The sequence below is a fragment of the Pristiophorus japonicus genome, chromosome 3 (assembly GCF_044704955.1).
Source record: "Pristiophorus japonicus isolate sPriJap1 chromosome 3, sPriJap1.hap1, whole genome shotgun sequence".
Taxonomy (NCBI): Eukaryota; Metazoa; Chordata; class Chondrichthyes; family Pristiophoridae; genus Pristiophorus; species Pristiophorus japonicus.
In genome coordinates, this window is record NC_091979.1 from 29006109 (window position 1) to 29032085 (window position 25977).

Here is a 25977-nt window from a genome sequence, read left to right on the forward strand (position 1 = left end):
TCATGGGTGACTTTAATCTACATATTGATTGGGCTAACCAAACTGGTAGCAATGCGGTGGAGGAGGATTTCCTGGAGTGTATTAGGGATGGTTTTGTAGACCAATATGTCGAGAAACCAACTAGAGAGCTGGCCATCCTAGACTGGGTGATGTGTAATGAGAAGGAACTAATTAGCAATCTTGTTGGCGAGGCCCATTGGGGAAGAGTGACCATAATATGGTAGAATTCTTTATTAAGATGGAGAGTGACACAGTTAATTCGGAAACTAGGGTCCTGAACTTACGGAAAGGTAACTTCGACGGTATGAGGCATGAATTGGCTAGAATAGACTGGCAAAGGATACTTAAAGGGTTGATGGTGGATAAGCAATGGCAAACATTTAAAGATCACATGGATGAACTTCAGCAATTGTACATCCCTGTCTGGAGTAAAACTAAAACTGGGAAGGTGGCTTAACCGTGGCTAACAAGGGAAATTAAGGATCGTATTAAAACCAAGGAAGAGGCATATTAACTGATTCGAAAAAGTAACAAACGTGAGGACTGGGAGAAATTTAGAATTCAACAGAGGAGGACTAAGGGTTTAATTAAGAGGGGGAAAATAGAGTACGAGAGGAAGCTTGCAGGGAACATAAAAACTGACTGCAAAAGCTTCTATAAATATGTGAAGAGAAAAAGATTAGTGAAGACAAATGTAGGTCCCTTGCAGTCGGATTTATAATGCAGAACAAAGAAATGGCAGACCAATTGAACAAATACTTTGGTTCTGTCTTCACGAAGGACGACACAAATAACTTTCCGAATGTACTAGGGGACAGTGGGTCTCGTGAGAAGGAGGAACTGAAGGATACCCTTATTGGGCGGGAAATTTTGTTCGGGAAATTGATGGGATTGAAGGCTGATAAATCCCCGGGGCCTGATAGTCTGCATCTCAGAGTACTTAAGGAAGTGGCCCTAGAAATAGTGGATGCATTGGTGATCATTTTCCAACAGTCTATCGACTCTGGATCAGTTCCTATGGTCTGGAGGATAGCTAATGTAACACCACTTTTTAAAAAAGGTGGAAGAGAGAAAACAGATAATTATATACCAGTTAGCCTGACATCAGTCGTGGGGAAAAAGTTGGAATCAATCATTAAGGATGAAATAGCAGCGCATTTGGAAAGCAGTGACATGATCGGTCCAAGTCAGCATGGATTTATGAAAGGGAAATCATGCTTGACGAATCTTCTGGAATTTTTTGAGGATGTAACTAGCAGAGTGGACAAGGGAGAACCAGTGGATGTGGTGTATTTGGACTTTCAAAAGGCTTTTGACAAGGTCCCACTCAAGAGATTGGTGAGCAAAATCAAAGCGTAATGGGTGTAATGGAAAGAGAACTGGTTGGCAGACAGGAAGCAGAGAGTCGGGATAAATGGGTCCTTTTCAGAATGGCAGGCAGTGACTAGTGGAGTGTCGCAGAGCTCAGTGCTGGGACCCCAGCTATTTACAGTATACATTAACGATTTGGATGAAGGAATTGAGTGTAATATCTCCAAGTTTGCAGATGACACTAAACTGGGTGGTGGTGTGAGCTGTGAGGGGGACGCTAAGAGGCTGCAGGGTGACTTGAACAGGTTAGGTGAGTGGGCAAATGCATAGCAGATGCAGTATAATGTGGATAAATGTGAGGTTATCCATTTTGGGGGCAAAATCTCAAAGGCAGAATATTATCTGAATGGCGGCAGATTAGGAAAAGGGGAGGTGCAACGAGACCTGGGTGTCATAGTTCATCAGTCATTGAAGGTTGGCATGCAGGTACAGCAGGCGGTGAAAAAGGCAAATGGTATGTTCATAGCTAGGGGATTTGCGTATCGGAGCAAGGAGATCTTACTGCAGTTGTACAGGACCTTAGTGAGGCCTCACCTGGAATATTGTATTCAGTTTTGGTCTCCTAATCTGAGGAGGGACGTTCTTGCTATTGAGGGAGTGCAGCGAAGGTTCACCAGACTAGTTCCAGGGATGGCTGGACTGACATATGAGGAGAGAGTGGATCAACTGGGCCTTTATTCACTGGAGTTTAGAAGGATGAGAGAGGATCTTATAGAAACGTATAAGATTCTGATGGGACTGGATAGGTTAGATGCGGGTAGAATTTTCCCGATGTTGGGGAAGTCCAGAAGCAGGGGACATAGTCTTAGGATAAGGGGTGGGTCATTTAGGATTGAGATGAGAAGAAACTTCTTCACTCAGTGAATTGTTAACCTATGGAATTCCCTGCCGCAGAGAGTTATTGATGCCAGTTCATTGGATATATTCAAGAGGGAGTTAGATATGGCCCTTACAGCTAAGGGGATCAAGGGGTATGGAGAGAAAGCAGAAAAGGTGTACTGAGGGAATGATCAGCCATGATCTTATTGAATGGTGGTGCAGGCTCGAAGGGACGAATGACCGACCCCTGCACCTAATTTCTATGTTTCTATGTTTCTATGTTCGCTTATAAAATCCGAATTTGATACGTCACCGAACTAGTACTTCTTGACTCACTTCATCTCCTCTCCCTTTTCTCATCACTGTTTCAAATCTGGTTGATGCCAGACATGTTGGCAGCAGAAAGCGGGACTAAAAAACTGCAGCTGAATAGAGTACAAAGCGTGACGCATGTGAGATAAAGGGTGTGCCGATATGTCGGAGCTCAGATGATAGTGAGGAACTGCTCAAGCATTAATTCTGAACAATTGATGTATTACTACTTTGGAAGTGTGAGCCATGAGGGAAATCTAGTTGTCACATTCTAGTCATAGGCAATCTGTGCAGTGTTCCTGTAGGTCAATCTATGCAATGTCATGCCGCACCTCAGTGAACCCAGGGATCATCCACCATACTAAGGGCTTAGTATCACATTAGAAGCTGGGATGTAATGTTAAACTCGTACAAGACCATAGCTAAAAAAGGAAGACTTGTATTTATTTAGCGCTTTTCACGACCAGCGGACGTCTCAAAGCGCTTTACAGCCAATGAAGTACTTTCTGAAGTGTAGTCACTGTTGTAATGTAGGAAATGTGACAGCCAATTTGCACACAGAAAGCTCCCACAAACAGCAAGGTGATAATAATCAGACAATCTATTTTAGTGATGTTGATTGAGGAATAAATATTGGCTAGGATACTGGGGAAAACTCCCCTGCTCTTCTTCAAAATATTGCCATGGCATCTTTTACGTCCACCTGAGAGGACAGACAGGTCCTCGGTTTAAAGTCTGATCTGAAAGACGGCACCTCCAACAATGCAGCGCTCCCTCAACACTGCACTGGAGCTTCAGCCTAGATTGTTGTCTTCCAGTCTCTGGAGTGGGACTTGAACCCACAACCTTCTTGACTCAGAGGTGAGTGTGCTGCTCACCGAGCCATGGCTGACATCTAAGCTGTAGGTAATCCAAAGAAAACATGGAGAGGTGATTTTCCAAAAGGCTTTTCCTGCTTGCGAGGCCTTGCTAGATCTTCCGGGTCCCGCAGTATTTACTCTACAATGTTGGACAAATTCTGGGGAGGACCCAGCAGATTGGAAAACTGCAAATGTAATGTCCCTATTTAAAAAAGGAGGCTGACAAAAAGCAGGAAACTATAGACCAGTTAGCCAAACATCTGTGGTTGGGAAAATGTTTGAGTCCATTATTAAAGAAGCAGTAGCAGGACATTTGGATAAGCAAAATTCAGTCAGGCAGAGTCAGCATGGATTTATGAAGGGGATGTCATGTTTGACAAATTTGCTGGAGTTCTTTGAGGATGTAACGAACAGGGTGGATAAAAGGGAACCAGTGGATGTGGTGTATTTGGACTTCCAGAAGGCATTTGACAAGGTGCACAAGATAAAAGTTCACGGGTTGGGAGAAATATATTAGCATGGATAGAGGATTGGCTAACTAACAGAAAACAGAGTCGGGATAAATGGTTCATTCTCTGGTTGGCAACCAGTAACAAGTGGGGTGCCGCAGGGCCCAGTTCTGAGACCCCAGCTATTTACAATCTATATTAACGACTTGGAAGAAGGGACTGAATGTAACGTAGCCAAGTTTGCTGACGATACAAAGATGGGAGGAAAAGCAATGTGTGAGGAGGACACAAAAAATCTGCTACAGGACATAGGTTAAGTGAGTGGACAAGAATTTGGCAGATAGAGTATAATGTTGCAAAATGTGAGAAAAAGTCAAAGAGCAAGTTATTATTTAAATGGAGAAAGATTGAAAAGTGCCGCAGTACAGCGGGACCTGGGGGTACTTGTGCATGAAACACAAAAGGATAGCATGCAGGGACAGCAAGTGATCAGGAAGGCCAATGGTATCTTGGCCTTTATTGCAAAGGGGGTGGAGTATAAAAGCAGGGAAGTCATGCTACAGCTCTATAAGGGATTGGTGAGACCACACCTGGAATACTGCGTGCAGTTTTGGTTTCCATATTTACGAAAGGATATACTTGCTTTGGAGGCAGTTCAGAGAAGGTTCACTAGGTTGATTCCAGAGATGAGGGGGTTGACTTATGAGGAAAGGTTGAGTAGGTTGGGCCTCTACTCATTGGAATTCAGAAGAATGAGAGGTGATCTTATTGAAACGTATAAGTTTATGAGGGGGCTTGACAAGGTGGATGCAGAGAGGATGTTTCCACTGATGGGGCAGACTAGAAATAGAGGGCATGGTCTTAGAATAAGGGAGCCGCCAAGTTAAAAGAGAAATGAGGAGGAATTTCTTCTCTCAGAAGGTTGTAAATCTGGAATTTACTGCTTCAGAGAGCTGTGGAAGCTGGGACATTGAATAAATCTAAGACAGATATAGACAGTTTCTTGAGCGATAAGGGGATAAGGGATTATGGGGAGTGGGCAGGGAAGTGGAGCTGAGTCCATGATCAGATTACCCATGAACTTATTAAATGGCGGAGCAGGCTCGAGGGGCCGTATGGCCTACTCCTGCTCCTATTTCTTATGTTCTTATGTTCGAAAGTATAGGGGACTGTCAATTATCCACCAACTTCCTTTGGTAATATTCACTCTGCCAATAATCGAGGTCCCACAGTGTTTTAAAAGCTTTGAGCTAACTTTTTGCTAAATTGCATGCGGTAATAAAACAGCAGTTTTTCAGTAAGAGCCCAATCCCCACAGAAAGGGACCATGGAGAAGCACAGACTGCCAAATCACAAACAGGCAGATGCTAACTTGAACGGAAATAGAAAATGCACCAGAGAAAAATACTCCAAAATATTTTGAGAATTAAGGATTCTGCAAGGCTTCAACTTATATCTGCTGGTCCACCCATGTATTTTCAAATAAAACCATACATCAGGACCTCAATTATTCACATTCCATTTGTAACACTCCGATATCCGTTCTCCCACCACCCAGACTCCCATTATGAGCATTCACGTTATCCGCACTCTCCCATTATCAACCCCCATACTATCCGTACCCTCATTATCCACATTCCAGTTATTCGTACACCCATTATCAACACTAGTACCACCTGCATTTACATTATCCTCACTCATATTAGAAGTTTCTCCTTTTGTCCTCACTGCCATTATACTCATTCCTATTATCTGCATTACTCATAATCCCCATTCTAATTCTCACTCTCAGAATCCTCACCCTCATAATCCCCACCGTCATAATCCTCGCTCTCATAATCCTCAATCTCATAACCTCGCTCTCATAATCCTCACTCTAATCCTCACTCTCATAATCCTCGCTCTCATAATACTCGCTCTCATAATCCTCATTCTCATAATCCTCACTCCCATAATCCTCACTCTCATAATCCTCTCTCTCATAATCCTCACTCTCATAAACCTCACTCTCATAATCCTCATTCTCATAACTCTCGCTCTCATAAACCTCACTCTCATACATCTCACCCTCATAATCCTCACTCTAATAATCCTCACTCTCATAATCCTCGCTCTCATAATCTTCACTCTCATAATCCTCACTCTCATAATCCTCACTCTCATAATTCTCGCTCTCATAATCCTCATTCTCATAATTCTCGCTCTCATAATCCTCAATCTCATAATCCTTACTCTCATAATACTCACCCTCATAATCCTCACTCTAATAATCCTCACTCTAATGATCCTCGCTTTCATAATGCTCACCCTCATAATCCTCACTCTAATAATCCTCACTCTAATAATCCGCACTTTCAGAATCCTCACTCTCATAATCCTCACTCTCATAATTCCTCTCTCTCATAATTACTCACTCTCATAATCCTCACTCTAATCCTCACTCTCATAATCCTCACTCTCATAATTACTCACTCTCATAATTACTCACTCTCATAATCCTCACTCTCATAATCCTCACTCTCATAATTCTCAATCTCATAATTCTCACTCTAATCCTCACTCTCATAATCCTCACTCTCATAATTACTCACTCTCATAATTACTCACTCTCATAATCCTCACGCTCATAATCCTCACTCTCATAATTCTCACTCTCATAATTCTCACTCTAATAATGCTCACTCTCTTAGTCTTCATAATCTTAATCCTCAGTCTAATCCTCACTTTCATAATATTCACACTCATAATCCTCACTCTAATCCTCCCTCTCATGCTCCTCACTCTCATAATTCCTCACACTCATAATCCTCACACTCATAATTCTCACCTCATAATCCTCAGTCTAATCCTCACTCTAATAATCCTCACTCTCAAAATCCTCACCTTCATAATCATCACTCTCATAATCCTCACTCTCATAATCCTCACTCTCATAATCCTCACACTCATAATCCTCACTCTCATAATCCTCACGATCTTAATCTTCATACTCTTAATCCTCGGTCTAATCTTCATTTCATAATACTCACACTCATAATCCTCACTCTAATCCTCACTCTCATTATCCTCACCCTCATAATCCTCACTCTAATAATCCTCACTCTCATAATCCTCACTCTCATAATCCTCACTCTAATCCTCACTCTCATAATCCTCACTCTCATAATTACTCACTCTCATAATTACTCACTCTCATAATTCTCACTCTCATAATCCTCACTCTCATAATTCTCACTCTCATAATTCTCACTCTAATAATGCTCACTCTCTTAGTCTTCATAATCTTAATCCTCAGTCTAATCCTCACTTTCATAATAATCACACTCATAATCCTCACTCTAATCCTCACTCTCATGCTCCTCACTCTCATAATTCCTCACACTCATAATCCTCACACTCATAATTCTCACCTCATAATTCTCACTCTAATCCTCACTCTAAAAATCCTCACTCTCATAATCCTCACCCTCAAAATCATCACTCTCATAATCCTCACTCTCCTAATCCTCACTCTCATAATCCTCACCCTCATAATCCTCACTCTAATAATTGTCGCTCTCATAATCCTCGCTTTCATAATGCTCACCATCATAATCCTCACTCTCATAATCCTCACCTCATAATCCTCACTCCAATCCTCGCTCTCATAATCCCCACTCTCATAATTCCTCACTCTCATAATCCTCACTCTCATAATCCTCACTCTCATAATACTCACTCTCATAATCCTCACTCTCATAATCCTCACGATCTTAATCTTCATACTCTTAATCCTCGGTCTAATCTTCATTTCATAATACTCACACTCATAATCTTCACTCTAATCCTCACTCTCATTATCCTCACCCTCATAATCCTCACTCTAATAATCCTCACTCTCATAATCCTCACACTCATAATCCTCACTCTAATCCTCACTCTCATAATCCTCACTCTCATAATCCTCACTCTCATAATCCTCACTCTAATCCTCACTCTCGTAATCCTCACTCTCATAATCCTCACTCTCATAATTCTCACTCTCATAATTCTCACTCTAATAATGCTCACTCTCTTAGTCTTCATAATCTTAATCCTCAGTCTAATCCTCACTTTCATAATATTCACACTCATAATCCTCACTCTAATCCTCACTCTCATGCTCCTCACTCTCATAATTCCTCACACTCATAATCCTCACACTCATAATTCTCACCTCATAATCCTCAGTCTAATCCTCACTCTAATAATCCTCACTCTCAAAATCCTCACCTTCATAATCATCACTCTCATAATCCTCACTCTCATAATCCTCACTCTCATAATCCTCACACTCATAATCCTCACTCTCATAATCCTCACGATCTTAATCTTCATACTCTTAATCCTCGGTCTAATCTTCATTTCATAATACTCACACTCATAATCCTCGCTCTAATCCTCACTCTCATGCTCCTCAGTCTCATAAGTCCTCACACTCATAATCTTCACTCTAATCCTCACTCTCATTATCCTCACCCTCATAATCCTCACTCTAATAATCCTCACTCTAATAATCCTCACTCTCATAATCCTCACTCTAATCCTCACTCTCATAATCCTCACTCTCATAATTACTCACTCTCATAATTACTCATTCTCATAATTCTCACTCTCATAATCCTCACTCTCATAATTCTCACTCTCATAATTCTCACTCTAATAATGCTCACTCTCTTAGTCTTCATAATCTTAATCCTCAGTCCAATCCTCACTTTCATAATACTCACACTCATAATCCTCACTCTAATCCTCACTCTCATGCTCCTCACTCTCATAATTCCTCACACTCATAATCCTCACTCTCATAATCCTCATTCTCATAATCCTCACTCTCATAATCCACGCTCTCATAATCCTCATTCTCATAATCATCACTCTCATAATCCTCACCCTCATAATCTTCATTCTCATAATGCTCATTCTCATTATCGCCACTCTCATAATCCTCACCCTCATAATCCTCACCCTCAAAATCCTCACACTAATAATCCTCGCTCTCATAATCCTCGCTCTCATAATCCTCACTCTAATCCTCACTCTAATAATCCTCACTCTCATAATCATCACTCTCATAATCCTCACTCTCATAATCCTCACTCTAATCCTCACTCTCATAATCCTCACTCTCATAATTACTCACTCTCATAATCCTCACTCTAATCCTCACTCTCATAATCCTCACTCTCATAATTACTCACTCTCATAATTACTCACTCTCATAATCCTCACTCTCATAATCCTCACTCTCATAATTCTCACTCTCATAATTCTCACTCTAATCCTCACTCTCATAATCCTCACTCTCATAATCCTCACGATCTTAATCTTCATACTCTTAATCCTCGGTCTAATCTTCATTTCATAATACTCACACTCATAATCCTCACTCTAATCCTCACTCTCATTATCCTCACCCTCATAAGTCCTCACTCTAATAATCCTCACTCTCATAATCCTCACTATCATAATCCTCACTCTAATCCTCACTCTCATAATCCTCACTCTCATAATTACTCACTCTCATAATTACTCACTCTCATAATTCTCACTCTCATAATCCTCACTCTCATAATTCTCACTCTCATAATTCTCACTCTAATAATGCTCACTCTCTTAGTCTTCATAATCTTAATCCTCAGTCTAATCCTCACTTTCATAATAATCACACTCATAATCCTCACTCTAATCCTCACTCTCATGCTCCTCACTCTCATAATTCCTCACACTCATAATTCTCACCTCATAATTCTCACTCTAATCCTCACTCTAATAATCCTCACTCTCATAATCCTCACCCTCAAAATCATCACTCTCATAATCCTCACTCTCATAATCCTCACTCTCATAATCCTCACCCTCATAATCCTCACTCTAATAATTGTCGCTCTCATAATCCTCGCTTTCATAATGCTCACCATCATAATCCTCACTCTCATAATCCTCACCTCATAATCCTCACTCCAATCCTCGCTCTCATAATCCCCACTCTCATAATTCCTCACTCTCATAATCCTCACTCTCATAATCCTCACTCTCATAATACTCACTCTCATAATCCTCACTCTCATAATCCTCACGATCTTAATCTTCATACTCTTAATCCTCGGTCTAATCTTCATTTCATAATACTCACACTCATAATCTTCACTCTAATCCTCACTCTCATTATCCTCACCCTCATAATCCTCACTCTAATAATCCTCACTCTCATAATCCTCACACTCATAATCCTCACTCTCATAATCCTCACTCTCATAATTCTCACTCGAATAATGCTCACTCTCTTAGTCTTCATAATCTTAATCCTCAGTCTAATCCTCAGTTTAATCATCACTTTCATAATACTCACACTCATAATCCTCACTCTAATCCTCACTCTCATGCTCCTCACTCTCATAATTCCTCACACTCATAATCCTCACACTCATAATTCTCACCTCATAATCCTCACTCTAATCCTCACTCTAATAATCCTCACTCTCAAAATCCTCACCCTCAAAATCATCACTCTCATAATCCTCACTCTCATAATCCTCACTCTCATAATCCTCACTCGAATAATTGTCGCTCTCATAATCCTCGCTTTCATAATGCTCACCATCATAATCCTCACTCTCATAATCCTCACCTCATAATCCTCACTCCAATCCTTGCTCTCATAATCCCCACTCTCATAATTCCTCACTCTCATAATCCTCACTCTCATAATACTCACTCTCATAATCCTCACTCTCATAATCCTCACGATCTTAATCTTCATACTCTTAATCCTCGGTCTAATCTTCATTTCATAATACTCACACTCATAATCCTCACTCGAATCCTCACTCTCATGCTCTTCACTCTCATAAGTCCTCACTCTCATAATCCTCACTCTAATCCTCACTCTCATAATCCTCACTCTCATAATCCTCACTCTCATAATTCTCACTCTCATAATTCTCACTCTAATAATGCTCACTCTCTTAGTCTTCATAATCTTAATCCTCAGTCTAATCCTCACTTTCATAATAATCACACTCATAATCCTCACTCTAATCCTCACTCTCATGCTCCTCACTCTCATAATTCCTCACACTCATAATCCTCACACTCATAATTCTCACCTCATAATTCTCACTCTAATCCTCACTCTAATAATCCTCACTCTCATAATCCTCACCCTCAAAATCATCACTCTCATAATCCTCACTCTCATAATCCTCACTCTCATAATCCTCACCCTCATAATCCTCACTCTAATAATTGTCGCTCTCATAATCCTCGCTTTCATAATGCTCACCATCATAATCCTCACTCTCATAATCCTCACCTCATAATCCTCACTCCAATCCTCGCTCTCATAATCCCCACTCTCATAATTCCTCACTCTCATAATCCTCACTCTCATAATCCTCACTCTCATAATACTCACTCTCATAATCCTCACTCTCATAATCCTCACGATCTTAATCTTCATACTCTTATTCCTCGGTCTAATCTTCATTTCATAATACTCACACTCATAATCTTCACTCTAATCCTCACTCTCATTATCCTCACCCTCATAATCCTCACTCTAATAATCCTCACTCTCATAATCCTCACACTCATAATCCTCACTCTCATAATCCTCACTCTCATAATTCTCACTCGAATAATGCTCACTCTCTTAGTCTTCATAATCTTAATCCTCAGTCTAATCCTCAGTTTAATCATCACTTTCATAATACTCACACTCATAATCCTCACTCTAATCCTCACTCTCATGCTCCTCACTCTCATAATTCCTCACACTCATAATCCTCACACTCATAATTCTCACCTCATAATCCTCACTCTAATCCTCACTCTAATAATCCTCACTCTCATAATCCTCACCCTCAAAATCATCACTCTCATAATCCTCACTCTCATAATCCTCACTCTCATAATCCTCACTCGAATAATTGTCGCTCTCATAATCCTCGCTTTCATAATGCTCACCATCATAATCCTCACTCTCATAATCCTCACCTCATAATCCTCACTCCAATCCTTGCTCTCATAATCCCCACTCTCATAATTCCTCACTCTCATAATCCTCACTCTCATAATACTCACTCTCATAATCCTCACTCTCATAATTACTCACTCTCATAATTACTCACTCTCATAGTCCTCACTCTCATAATCCTCACTCTCATAATTCTCACTCTCATAATTATCACTCTAATAATGCTCACTCTCTTAGTCTTCATAATCTTAATCCACAGTCTAATCCTCACTTTCATAATACTCACACTCATGATCCTCACTCTGATCCTCACTCTCATGCTCCTCACTCTCATAATTCCTCACACTCATAATACTCACTCTCATAATTCTCACTCTCATAATCCTCACTCTCATAAACCACGCTCTCATAATCCTCATTCTCATAATCATCACTCTCATAATCCTCACTCTCATAATCCTCACTCTCATAATCCTCACGATCTTAATCTTCATACTCTTAATCCTCGGTCTAATCTTCACTTTCATAATACTCACACTCATAATCCTCACTCTAATCCTCACTCTCATGCTCCTCACTCTCATAAGTCCTCACCCACATAATCCTCACTCTCATAATCCTCACTCTCATAATCCTCACTCTAATCCTCACTCTCATAATCCTCACTCTCATAATTACTCACTCTCATAATCCTCACTCTCATAATCCTCACTCTCATAATTACTCACTCTCATAATCCTCACTCTCATAATCCTCACTCTCATAATTCTCACTCTCATAATTCTCACTCTAATAATGCTCACTCTCTTAGTCTTCGTAATCTTAATCCTCAGTCTAATCCTCACTTTCATAACACTCACACTCATAATCCTCACTCTAATCCTCACTCTCATGCTCCTCACTCTCATAATTCCTCACACTCATAATCCTCACACTCATAATTCTCACCTCATAATCCTCACTCTAATCCTCACTCTAATAATCCTCACTCTCAAAATCCTCACCTTCATAATCCTCACTCGAATAATTGTCGCTCTCATAATCCTCGCTTTCATAATGCTCACCATCATAATCCTCACTCTCATAATCCTCACCTCATAATCCTCACTCCAATCCTCGCTCTCATAATCCCCACTCTCATAATTCCTCACTCTCATAATCCTCACTCTCATAATACTCACTCTCATAATCCTCACTCTCATAATCCTCACGATCTTAATCTTCATACTCTTAATCCTCGGTCTAATCTTCATTTCATAATACTCACACTCATAATCCTCACTCGAATCCTCACTCTCATGCTCTTCACTCTCATAAGTCCTCACACTCATAATCCTCACTCTAATCCTCACTCTCATTATCCTCACCCTCATAATCCTCACTCTAATAATCCTCTCTCTCATAAATCTCACTCTCATAATCCTCACTCTAATCCTCACTCTCATAATCCTCACTCTCATAATTACTCACTCTCATAATTACTCACTCTCATAATCCTCACTCTCATAATCCTCACTCTCATAATTCTCACTCTCATAATTATCACTCTAATAATGCTCACTCTCTTAGTCTTCATAATCTTAATCCACAGTCTAATCCTCACTTTCATAATACTCACACTCATGATCCTCACTCTAATCCTCACTCTCATGCTCCTCACTCTCATAATTTCTCACACTCATAATACTCACTCTCATAATTCTCACTCTCATAATCCTCACTCTCATAATCCTCACGATCTTAATCTTCATACTCTTAATCCTCGGTCTAATCTTCACTTTCATAATACTCACACTCATAATCCTCACTCTAATCCTCACTCTCATGCTCCTCACTCTCATAAGTCCTCACCCACATAATCCTCACTCTCATAATCCTCACTCTCATAATCCTCACTCTCATAATCCCTCACTCTCATTATCCTCACTCTCATAATCCTCACTCTCTTAGGCTTCATACTCTTAATCCTCAGTCTAATCCTCACTTTCATAATGTTCACACTCATAATCCTCATTCTAATCCTCACTCTCATGCTCCTCACTCTCATATTTCCTCACACTCATCATCCTCACTCTAATCCTCGTTCTCATAATCCTCACTCGCATAATCCTCACTCTAATAATCTTATTTTAAGTGCATCTATTATCGGGAGAAGAGCAGGAGTTGTGTTTTTTTTCTGTAAAACCAGCTAAAATCCATGAAAACATTTTAAATTAATTCTTCCCATACTCTTTGTTCCTAATCCAGCAGCGTACAGTTCAGATAGTTTGTGTCAGAAAACCAATGGGAGTGTGGTCTCCCAGTGGCAGTCCTAAAGTCTGTATGGCGAATTTCTGAGAGATCACAGCCCAGGTTTGCTTTCACAGAATCGGATGTTGCCGACTTTGACGGGAAGAGCTCGATGTTCTACAGATTTAACCAGAAGAGCATGACCACGGTGAAGGACGTGATTTCCCTGAAGTTCAAGACGATGAGAAGCGATGGAGTGGTCCTGCACGGAGAGGGGCAACGGGGAGATTACATCACGCTGGAGCTGAAGAAAGGCAAACTCTCGCTGGAGATCAGTTTAGGTATGGATCTGGCTCATTTCTGTTTTTAAAGCAATTACTTAGTTCGGGATTGCGGAGAGCATAAAACAGCTCGTGTGTTAAACAAATACCGCAATATTCAGTTAAAGCACAGGAATCTGTCCTTGCAGACAATAAACAGAAGAGACTATCGGGATACCAGATGTTGTTACTTAGGCCTGTTACTGGTTTTCAATCAGTCAAATTTTGTACTAATTGCATGTGACCTTAAGACTGTTTGTTCCCAGTGTTTTGTGGATTGCACAATTCTATTTATTTATAATTAAGACCACAGTTTTATGATACCACATCAATTAAAATCCATTTGTTTTGCAGAGGTGTCCATGATTTTCCAAGATTTGTACCAGTGTTTTAGGGACCATAGAGCAAATTCTGCACTTCCAACTGGGAGATGGGAGAGGGGGCTGGAGAGATAAGGCTACAGTACTGTCGGGTTGGTTCTCTGACTTGAGCTACCTTTGGGCGCAGCTCCCAGCTGGGAGCATGAGATCACCGAATTTACCATCAGATTCTACAGTTCCATCTATTGTTCCAGTAAAACCCACAAATCAGTGACCTTGATTACAGGCGGTAATGTCCCAAAATAAGAATATAAGAAATAAGAGCAAGAGTAGGCCATTTGAGCCTGCTCCGCCATTTAATAAGATCATGGCTGGTCCGATCATGGACTCAGCTCCACTGCCCTGCCCACTCCCGATCACCCCTTATTCCCTTATCGTTCAAAAATCTGTCCATCTTCACCTTACATATATTCAATGACCCAACCTCCACAGCTCTCTGGGGTAGAGAATTCCACAGATTTACGCCCCTCTGAGTGAAGAAATTCCTCCTCATCTCTGTTTTAAATAGGTGACCCCTTATTCTGAAACCATGTCCCCTAGTTCTAGATTCCCCACAAGGGGAAACATCCTCTCTTCATCTACCCTGTCAAGCCCCCTCAGTATCTTATACGATTCAAAAAGTTCAGCTCTCATTCTTTTAAACTCCAATGAGTGTGGTCCCAACCTGCTCAGCCTTTCTCCATGTGATAAAATGTTGTACCAGTTTCCCATGTGGCGATCTCATGATTTAAAATGTACCACACTGGGACCTTGATGGATCAAGGTTGGCTACTTCTCTGCATGAAAGGGAAAACTGCACATCTAGCCGTCCCAATACAATCTTATGGTTTTAATTGAGTCCTTTTTGCTTGTAGGTATGGTCCAGCATCTTGGTTGCATTCCTCTCTTGCTGGAGAGCAGGAAAAAGGAGAGGGGAAAGCCTGGATTCAATGCTCCGGCAACACCCTGCAATCTGCCAGGTTTTTACGTTGAGGTCCAAAAAGGTGCAGAGCAGCAGGCCTTCCCAGAGCCGCATAGGCGGGCCACGATTGTCACCGTGTTATCATATAAGGAAGGCCTTGCATAATTCCAGTAGCCTGTCTGTGCAACATAAGTACGCTATCGGGGGACTAATATTTTGGGTGACAAAAACAGAAAATGCTGGAAACCACTCAGCAGGTCAGGCAGCAGCATCAGTGGCGAGAGAAACAGAGTTAACGTTTTAGGTCGATGGCCTCTCATCAGAACTGGAAAAGTTTAGAGATGTAACAGGTTTTAAGTACAGATGCAGGGAAAAGGGGATGGCGGGAGGAAGAATAAAAGGGAAGGTCTGCACTTAGGGCGGAAGGCAGGAGTGGTTAAATGACAAAAGTGACGACGGTGTAAGGCGATCGAAGGGGTTAATGGGACAAGTATAGAAACAAAAGGAGGTCTAAAAGATTACAGCAGAACCATTACGAGCACCTGATATTAGAATAAAATGGGAGTGGTGAATCTAAGTTTCCTTATCACAAAGTTGAGGCTGGAAGGATGCAAAATGCCATCAAAAGATGAGATGTTGTTCCTCGAGCATGCGTTGGGCTCCATTGGAACAGTGTAGAGGGCCAAGGACAGAGAGGTTAAGAGAAGGTGGGTCATAGGTGGCGCTGAGCTATAACATGAGCAGTACTGTGCTGTTATTTAAGGCAGGCCTTGCATAATTACAGCATCTGTGCAACCTATGTACACTATCGGGGGACTAAAATTTGGGGTGGTTTTATTGAAGTATGACATGATTTATTTACCTCCTGTTGTATCCTAGGTGACGCAACACTTCAATCTATCAATGGCCGTTCCTCTGTCATTCTGGGCAGTCTCTTAGATGACCAACACTGGCATTACGTCGCAGTTGAACGCAATAAGAAGCAAGTAAACTTTACTGTGGACGCAGACACACAGCACTTTCGAACTAAAGGGGAATTCGATTTTTTGGATATTGATTATGAGGTAAACAGTTTATCATTAAGGTGAACGGCATTAACTCCCCAAATCAAACACGCGAAGAACGATATTGCAATGTTAGGAAGTTCCCGCATGCTCGACTTATGTCACGTTGAAGATTAGGGGGCCGAAATTCATCAACTCACCGCCCACTGCCGCCGACATTGCACTTGCAGATCCGCCCAGTGCCACCTTCGGGGTGGCCTGGAGCGGGCGGGAGTCTAGAGCCATCGGGAACCACCCGCAGACGCCAGCCGACGGCCGAGTGGTGCAACTGACCTCCCGCCCGCCCGCCGAGCTCCCAGATTCATGCGGGCGGGAGTCGGTGCCAGAACAGGGGTGGACTGCTGGCTGGAGGCTGGTCTGGCCCCGATGGTAAGTATGAACAACCTGAAAAAAAGGTTTGGGAACATTTTTAAAACATTTCTCCACAGCGACTTACCTGGATGGGGTCCCCTGAAGGTCTTCCGATAGTATTTTAATTTTTTTACTGGTGATTTTTTTTTCCAGGTCTTCGACCCTCTGTGGGCCCGACTCCATCTTCGGCGGCACTTGGGCGGCAAGCGCCTCTGCCGCCGAGAATGAGACCTCCCGCCTGCTGCCGCCCAGATTGGCAGTGTACGTCTTCCATTTGCCGTCCGCTGACCTTCGAGGGACCTCGGCGATGAATATCCCGCCCACAGTACCTCGGTGCCCATCGGCGGCACTTGGGCAGGCAGAGGCCTTGATGAAAATCGGCCCCTAGGACGATGCCATAAAATTTCTAAGGACGTGTATGATATGGATCTGGTCCTCAATGGTAGAGAGCTTCAGAGAAGCATGGGACTTTGTGGTGCAGGGAAAGACCATCAGGCACAAACAAGCCTGTTATTTCCTAATCAGTTAACAATGTCTACCCACTTTCTCACCATATCTCTCAATGCCTTCTCTCTCTCCAGAAGCGCATCCCATTCTCTCTTGAGCTGTCTGTTTTGATTGGCTTTCGATGGCCTTCTGTGGTAACTTCATCCATCAGTTTATTACGCCTCGCATGAAACAGTTCCACTTGTTAGCTCATCATGGGCTCAAGTTTCCCCAGGAGTTGCCCCGTTTTTTTTTTGAGCAACTAGATTTTTTGGGAGTATCTTAAATATTGCAATTCTGCCCCATTTAATTTGCTCCAGTGTAAGTGAGTTAGTTCGTTTTTTTTTTAGTTTTGTATTTTTATCAAAAGGGAACGTTACCAGCCACTTATGCCTGTTTTGGCCATTTAAGCAAGTTTAGACAGCTATAAGATACTCCAAACTAACTTAGGTCAGCATATGTGGCCACTTGTGGCCGCACAGAAAAACCTTGCGGTGAGTTAAGAAATCAACACAGGTAGCCAGAGATGGGGGGGAAGGGAATTGAGAGGACCTTGCAAAGCACTAAACACCTTCACAACAACATTAAAGAAGCATAATACATTTAAAGCACCAAGCACTAAACAAAGCACAAAAATAAGCATTCAATAACAAATAAAAATACAAGGAAGCTGAGAGGACCTGCACCTAGCAGCAAGACTTACAAAGCACTAAACAATTAGATTAAAAATGGATTGGTAATCTAGCAAATACATTCTAGCAAGTCCTGTAAATAAGAATTTTCTGAAGGAATTTTGATGAGCAGGTTTATTCTATCCACTGAAGCACAATGTGTTTTATTTCGTTGCAGAATGTTTTTATATGGCATTCTTGTACCAACAAAGGCACATTTATCAAAAGGTTACACCAATGTTTTATATGATATTTAAACTATTTTTTTTAGAATTTTATACTCTAATTCTCTGTGTTTGTTGTTTGTCTTGTTTGGTCTTTAGTTCCAGTCTGACAGGCTTTGTTGTTGGATTTGGCTTACACTACCTCTCCCAAGAACTAACAATAAGGCTTTGTTGTTTTAAATATTTGCTGCATATGAGCGGATGCAGCTTCTGGTTCGTAATGTTAAAAAATTTTTCATGGGGAGGGGAATTTAATTTATCCAGAGCAATTTAACTTTTTTTCTTAAATGTGAAGCCGTTGAGATAGATTTACATATTTATGATTTAGATTAGTTTTATTCCAATTCCATTTTTAACTCTCATCAATTATCTGAAAATATTATAACCCAACATTATGACTTGCTTGATTTTGGGATTTTATTTTGGACTAAACATTTATGTTAGACAAAATTATGCACATTCAAGAACTACTTACTCGAGCAACTGTGCCAGAGGATTTCCGCCAGCATGCTGATAAAACACCTTAATGGCCAACCCTCAAGTTCTTTGCAATATGTCAACATAATTTCAATTTTACTTACAAATACAGGCATTCTGGTAGCTAATCTGGCCGCCAATGAGGGAGTCCATTCAGCCAGGGCTAGGGGCGGCGTGCTTCAGGCCCCTCCCACACAGCCTGAAGAGCACACGCAGAGATCGTGGGGGCGAGGAGCTACTGCACATGCGCGCACACTCTAGTGTGCATGTGCAGAAGTCCCGGCACTGTTTTCAGCACCGGGACTTGGCTCCACCCTCCACTGCTTGTGCTGCACCATGCCAAGGCCTGCTAGGTTCCAAGGAGCGGGGAGAATTCCTAACTAAGTTTTCGGTGGCGTTTTTAGTGTAGAAAGTCACCACACCTCATATAGGTGCGCCGTTTTAGCCGGCGGGGCGGGGTGGGGGGGCAAACTTGGGCCCCATATTACTAAGGGCCAATTTTCTGAGGCTCCACTGCCTCACAAGCAGAGATTATGGCTCGGAGAATCGGGCCTATCTTTGACCCGCCCTGGCATCTTCCAAGCCTCTAAAAGGATCTGGTCATTATCTCATTGCCTGTTTGTGGGAGCTGGCTGTGGACAAATTCGCTGCCGCGTTTCCTACCTTACAACAGTGAGTACACTTTAAAAAGTACTTCATTGGCTGTAAAGTGCTTTGGGACATCTTGGGGTTGTAAAAGGTACTATATAAATGCAAGTTCTTTCTTTTCTTTATTCTGGGAGCAGAGTTCGCTAAATCTATCTTAATTTTAAAACTGTGATCTCTGGTGTTGGTATCTTCACTCTAATGAATAATTTGTCTCAATCAACTTTCTAAATTCCCTTCACAATCTTGAAAACTTTAATTAGATCATCTTGAAGTCTCTTCTCTTCCAAAGAATTTCCCTAACAATTTAAATTCTTAAAAGCCAGAATCACCTTCCTGACATGTCTCTATAGCCTTTCAAGAGCAATATTGTCTTTCCTATGATTAGGTGACTAGAAGTGTGCATTATGGGGTAGATTTTCTGTTTCTCGGCTTTTTTTATATTTGTTCCTGGGATGTGGGCATCACCAGCAAGGCCAACATTTATAACCCAACCCTAATTGCACTTGAGAAGGTGGTGATGAGCCACCATCTTGAACCGCTGCAGTCCATCTTTTCTGTAGTTGTTTGGTACAACTAAGTGGCTTGCTCGGCTATTTCAGAGGGAGGTTAAGAGTCACATATAGGCCAGACTTCCTTCCCTAAAGGGCATTATGAACCAGCTGTTTTATTCTGACAATTGTACCATTACTGACACTAGCTTTTTGTTCCAGATTTATTTAATTAACTGAATATAAATTCACCCCCAGCTGCCAGGGTGGAGATTTGAACTCAGTTCTCTGGATCATTAGTCCAGGCCTCTGGACTACTAGTCCAGTCACCGAACCACTATGCTACTGTACCCCTTGCATGCACCACAGGCATGTGATGCCAAATTGTACACCGCTAGCCTGCGATATTCTATTCATTCATTTTAAACAGAAACATTACCCCATTATTCCAAATGGGTTCAGCCAAAGCCTTAGATGACAACAATAACCCCTCGTTTTGATCTACGCACTTCCAGCCCTACAACCCTCTGAGATCTCTGCGCTCTTCCAATTCTGGCCTCTTGAGCACCTCCATTTTTAATCGCTGCACCATTGGTGGCTGTGCCCTCAGCTGCTAAGACCCTATGCTCTGGAATTCCCTCCCTAAACTTCTCCACCTCACTTCTTCTCTTTCCTCCTTTAAGACGCTCCTTAAAACCTATCTCTCATCTGCCCTAATATCTCCTTATGTGGCTTGGTGTCAAATTTTGTTTGATAACACTCCTGTGAAGCACCTTGGGATGTTTTACTACAACAAAGGTGCTATATTACTGAGTATATTTTAAGTAGACTAGGCCTATATTCCTTAGAGTTTAGAAGAATGAGAAGTGATCTAGTTGAAACGTATGAAGCTCTTAAGGGGCTTGACAGGGTTAATGCTGAGAAGATGGTTCCTCTGGCTGGGGAATCTAGAACACGGGATCACAGACTCAAAATAAAGGATTGGCCATTTAGGACTGAGATGAAGAGAAATTTCTTCACTCAAATCTTTGAAATTCTCTACCCCCAGAGAGCTGTGGCTGCTCAGTCGTTGAGTATATTCAAGATATACATCGATAGATATTTGGGAACTAAGTGAATTTAAGGGATATGGGGATAGTTTGGGAAGGTGGAGTTGAGGTATAAGATCAGCCGCGGTCTTGCTGAATGGCGGAGCAGGCTCGAGGGGCTGAATGGCCTACTCCTGCTCTTATTTTTTATGTCATTATAAAAACACAATATGTTGTTGTTGTTGCTCTGTGCTGACTCTCAACATGTGACTGCCAAATGGAATTTTTTTACAAAATTCAATTTAAAATATCCATTTTGTTATCATCTATTGGCAATAAAGACTGCTGTGTACATATGTATGTCTCAGGCTGAAATTGGGCAGCGTATGGTGCGTTTTTTTATGTTGTTGAATTTTGTAACCAGAGCAGCTGCTGTTCCATCTGGCCAGTCACAGGTCCCGGTGGAACCAATGCTTCGTACTCATGGTACTGATAAGTAAAGTCGAGTATATTTTCTCAGTCATGGTCGGAAGCGAAGTCAGAAGGGAATTGAGAAAGTGTTGGATCCTGCTCTTTAAAAAGCTGAGTAGCATAGGTAATAGTGGTACCAGAACTGAACTAACTGAAGCCATGTTTACAGACCAGACCAAGCACAACGCCAGCAACCTTCAAGACATATTCGAGATTAGAGAAAAAATAAATTCTTCAAGACTTGTGGATTTTCAGAATGTTGTTCAGCAAAAGCAATCAGTGGTGTCCCAATCCAGGTTTTGTTTAAAAATGCAACCTTGATCAATACCCGCTTAAAACCAGGTTGTCGGGATAAATATAGATGATCAAATATGTCACAAGAATATGGCAGTTCCTGTGTTAGAGGGACCGTATGAATACCATCCATAAGCCTAACTTCAGTTTTGGGAAAATTATTGGAAAAAATCCTGAAGGACAGGATAAATCTACATTTAGAAAGACACGGATTAATCAGGGACAGTCAGCATGGATTTGTTAAGGGAAGGTCGTGTCTGACTAACTTGATTGAATTTTTCGAGGAGGTAACCAGGAGGGTTGATGACGGCAGTGCGTATGATTTTGTGCATATGGATTTTAGCAAAGCTTTCGATAAGGTCCCACATGGCAGACTGGTCACTAAATTAAAAGCCCATGGGATCCAGGGCAAAGTGGCAAATTGGATCCAAAATTGGCTCAGAGGCAGGAAGCAAAGGGTAATGGTTGATGGGTATTTTTGTGACTGGAAGGATGTTTCCAGTGGGGTTCCGCAGGGCTCAAAATTGCTCCCTTGCCTTTTGTGGTTATACATCAATGATCTAGACTTGCATATAGGGTGTTTGATTAAGAAGTTTGCAGATGATACAAAAATAGGCTGTGTGATTGATAATGAAGAAGAAAGCTGCGGACTGCAGGAAGATATCAATCAACTGGTCAGGTGGGCAGAACAGTTGAGAAGTGATTTGGCCACAGTGGGATGGAAACAGCTACTTGAAGGTAAATCAATGTCGGGACAGTAGGAGGCATTCAAGGAGGAGATCTGGAGGGCTCAGGTCAAACATGTGCCCTTAAAGAAAAAGGGTGAGAATAACAATTGTAGAGCCTCCTGGATGTCTAGGGACTTACATGGGAGGATAAAGAAAAAAAGGGAAGCTTATGTCATATACCAATGGCTAAATACTGTAGAATCTTTGGAGCAATATAGAAAGTTCAGAGGTAAAATTAAAAAGGCTATTGGGATTGCTAAGAGAGAGCATGAAAAATTTGTGGCAAGTAAAATCAAGGAAAACCCTAAGATGTTCAATAGATATATTAAGAGCAAGAGGATAACTAAAGAAAGGATAGGGCCTATTATAGACCATGAAGGTAATCTTTGTGTGGAGGTGGAAGATGTTGGTATAGTTCTTAATGAATACTTTGCATCTGTTTTCACAAAGGAAAGGGGCAATGCAGATACTGCTATTGAGGAGGAGTGTGCAATTCTGGGTGAAATAAACATAGTGAGAGAGGAAGTATTAAACGTTTTAGCGGCTTTGAAAGTGGATAAGTCCCCAGGCCCAGATGAAATGCTTCCCAGGCTGTTGAGCGAAGCAAATGAGGAAATAGCAGAGGCCTTGACCATCATTTACCAGTCCTCTTTGGATTCAGGCATGGTACCTGACACTGGAGGACTGCTAATGTGGTACCCTTGTTTAAGAAGGGAGAAAGGACAGGCCGAATAATTACAGGCCTGTCAGCCTAACCTCAGTGCTGGGAAAATGATTGTAAAAAATCCTGAAAGAAGCATAAATCTGCATTTGGAAAGGCAAGGATTAATTAGGGACAGTCGGCACGGATTTGTTAAGGGAAGATCGTGTTTGACTAACCTGATTGAATTTTTTGAGGAGGTAACCAGGAGAGTCGATGAGGGTAGTGCTTACGATGTAGTGTATATGGACTTTAACAAAGCTTTTGATAAGGTCCCACATGGCAGACTGGTCACGAATGTAAAAACCCATGGGATCCAGGGCAAAGTGGCAAGTTGGATCCAAAATTGGCTCAGAGGTAGGAAGCAAAGGGTAATGGTTGAGGGATGTTTTTGTTACTGGAAGGATGTTTTCAGTGGGGTTATGCACTGAGTACTGGGTCCCTTGCTTTTGTGGTATACTTCAATGATCTAGATTTGAATATAGGGGGTATGATTAAGAAGTTTGCAGATGAAACTAAAATTAGCTGTGTAGTTGATAATGAAGAGGAAAGTCATGGAATGCAGAAGGATATCAATCTACTGGTCTGATGGCCAGAACAATGGCAAATGGAATTTAATTCGGAGAAGTGTGAGGTAATTCACTTGGGAAGGGCTAATAAGGAATGGGTATACACATTAACGGTAGGCCACTAAGAAGTGCAGATGAGCAAATGAACCTTGGAGTGCTTGTCCACAGATCCCTGAAAGTAGCAGGCCAGGTGGATAAGGTGGTTAAGAAGGCATATGGAATGCTTGCCTTTATTGGCTGAGGCATAGAATACAAGAGCAGGGAGGTTATGCTTAAATTGTATAATACACTGGTTAGGCCACGCTGGACTACTGCGTGCAGTTCTGGTCAGCGTATTATAGGCAGGACGTGATTGCACTGGAGAGGGTGCAGAGGTGATTTACGAGGATGCTGCCTGGAATGCAGAATCTTAGCTATGAGGACAGATTGGAAAGGCTGGGTTTGTTCTCCTTGGAGAGGAGGAGGCTGAGGGGAGACCTCATTGAGGTGTATAAAATTTTGAGGGTCCTGGATATAGTGCACAGCAGGGGTTATTTCACTTGGTGGAAGGGTTAATTATGAGGGGACATAGGTTTAAGGTTGTAGGTGGAAGGTTTGGGGGGACTTCAGTGGTATCTTCTTCATGAAACGGGTTGTGGGGGGGTCTGGAACTCATTGCCTGGAAGGGTGGTAGATGCAGAAACCCTCACCACATTTATAAAATTATGAGGGGTCTAGATATAGAGGATAGAAAGGACCTATTTCCCTTAGCAGAGGGGTCAAAACCAGGAGGCATAAATTTAAAGTAATTGGTAGAAGGGTTAGAGGGGATTTGAGGGGCAATTTCTTCATGTCGTGGGTTGTGGGGGTCAGGAACTCACTGCCTGAAAGGATGGTAGAAGCAGAGACCTTCATCACATTTAAAAAATACTTGGAAGTGCATTTGAAGTGCCATAACCTGCAGGGTTATGGATCTAGAGCAGGAAACTGGGATTCGGCTGGATAGCCTCTTGTTGACCGGCGCGGACACGATGGGCCGAAGTGCTGGAAACTTCTATGATTCTATGATTCTATGAAACGCGACATATTGGGCCGTAAATTGCAGCCTCTCTGGGTGCGTATGATGTGCGCATGTGCCCAAAGAAGCCTCACAGGTGCGCGTTTGCGCCGAGAACCAATATTTGCAAACTGTCAAAATTCCTTTTGACAGATCGCACACATCCCTGGGAAAAGGACATTTGCGCAGTTAGATTTGTGCCATTCGAGCAGCTCCTGCCCAGCGAATGTCCTTCAAACTCTTATGCCTGCTTTTACCAGCGTAAGAGTTTTAAAAGATAGAAAAATTTAATTTCATCACTAATTTTTATATTTAAAACACTATCCATTGAGGTACGTTTATTTTGGCCCCTCTTAAAACATATTTAAAAAAAAGCAAAAAAATAAATGTTTGTCAAATAAATTGAATTAAATTCAATTTCAATTAATTTTAAATATGTGAGGTGTTTTTTTTTAATTTATTGTGTTATGTTTCTGTGTTTTGGGGGGTATTCTCATTGATAGTAATGGGAGCCCGTACAAATGGAGCTCCTATTATTATCAATGAGAATCCTAGATGTTCTTTGGTGGTCCAGGCGCCCACGTGATCCCAGGTTGCGCTTACAGTCCTGGGATGTGTGAACCCATGCGCTGGACTGCGAGTGGAGGCCTCGGACCGCAAGACTACGTTCCTCTGGGACCACCAGGTTACTTTCGTTAAAACATTTTCGGTCGGAGGCGTCTGCCCGCAGGAAGCCTCTGACCGCAATTTCTGGGCCGTTGTGTGGATTGTAATAGACTGACACCGCAGTGTTTCATTGGACGCTCAGGGAGAAATTTCACAATGGTTTATATTGCTGAAGTTTCTACCTGCATGCGTCATACAAACATAGAAACATAGAAATTTACAGCACAGAAGGAGGCCATTTCGGCCCATCGTGTCCGCGCCGGCCGACAAAGAGCCGCATGCCCCTCGGTCAGCAGCCGTGAAGGTTATATATAAACCTATGAACAATGAATAATGGCGGAAAGGTAAAGAGCAACTAGCCCAACCAGTCCTCCCCACACACCTGCGACTTCCCTTGCATTGAAACATTCTACACCCCACCCCAACCGGAGCCATGTGA

General features: G+C 41.9%; 1 protein-coding gene across 1 annotated transcript in view; it reads left to right on the top strand.

The window, feature by feature from the left end:
- Nucleotides 1–25977, top strand: part of LOC139253699 (contactin-associated protein-like 5) — a 1150822-nt gene that overhangs the window by 475190 nt on the left and 649655 nt on the right. Inside the window, exons 5-6 of the mRNA XM_070873518.1 lie at nucleotides 14174–14377; nucleotides 16517–16701. Coding sequence (XP_070729619.1) covers nucleotides 14174–14377; nucleotides 16517–16701 — 389 coding nt within the window. The remainder of the gene's footprint in view (nucleotides 1–14173; nucleotides 14378–16516; nucleotides 16702–25977) is intronic.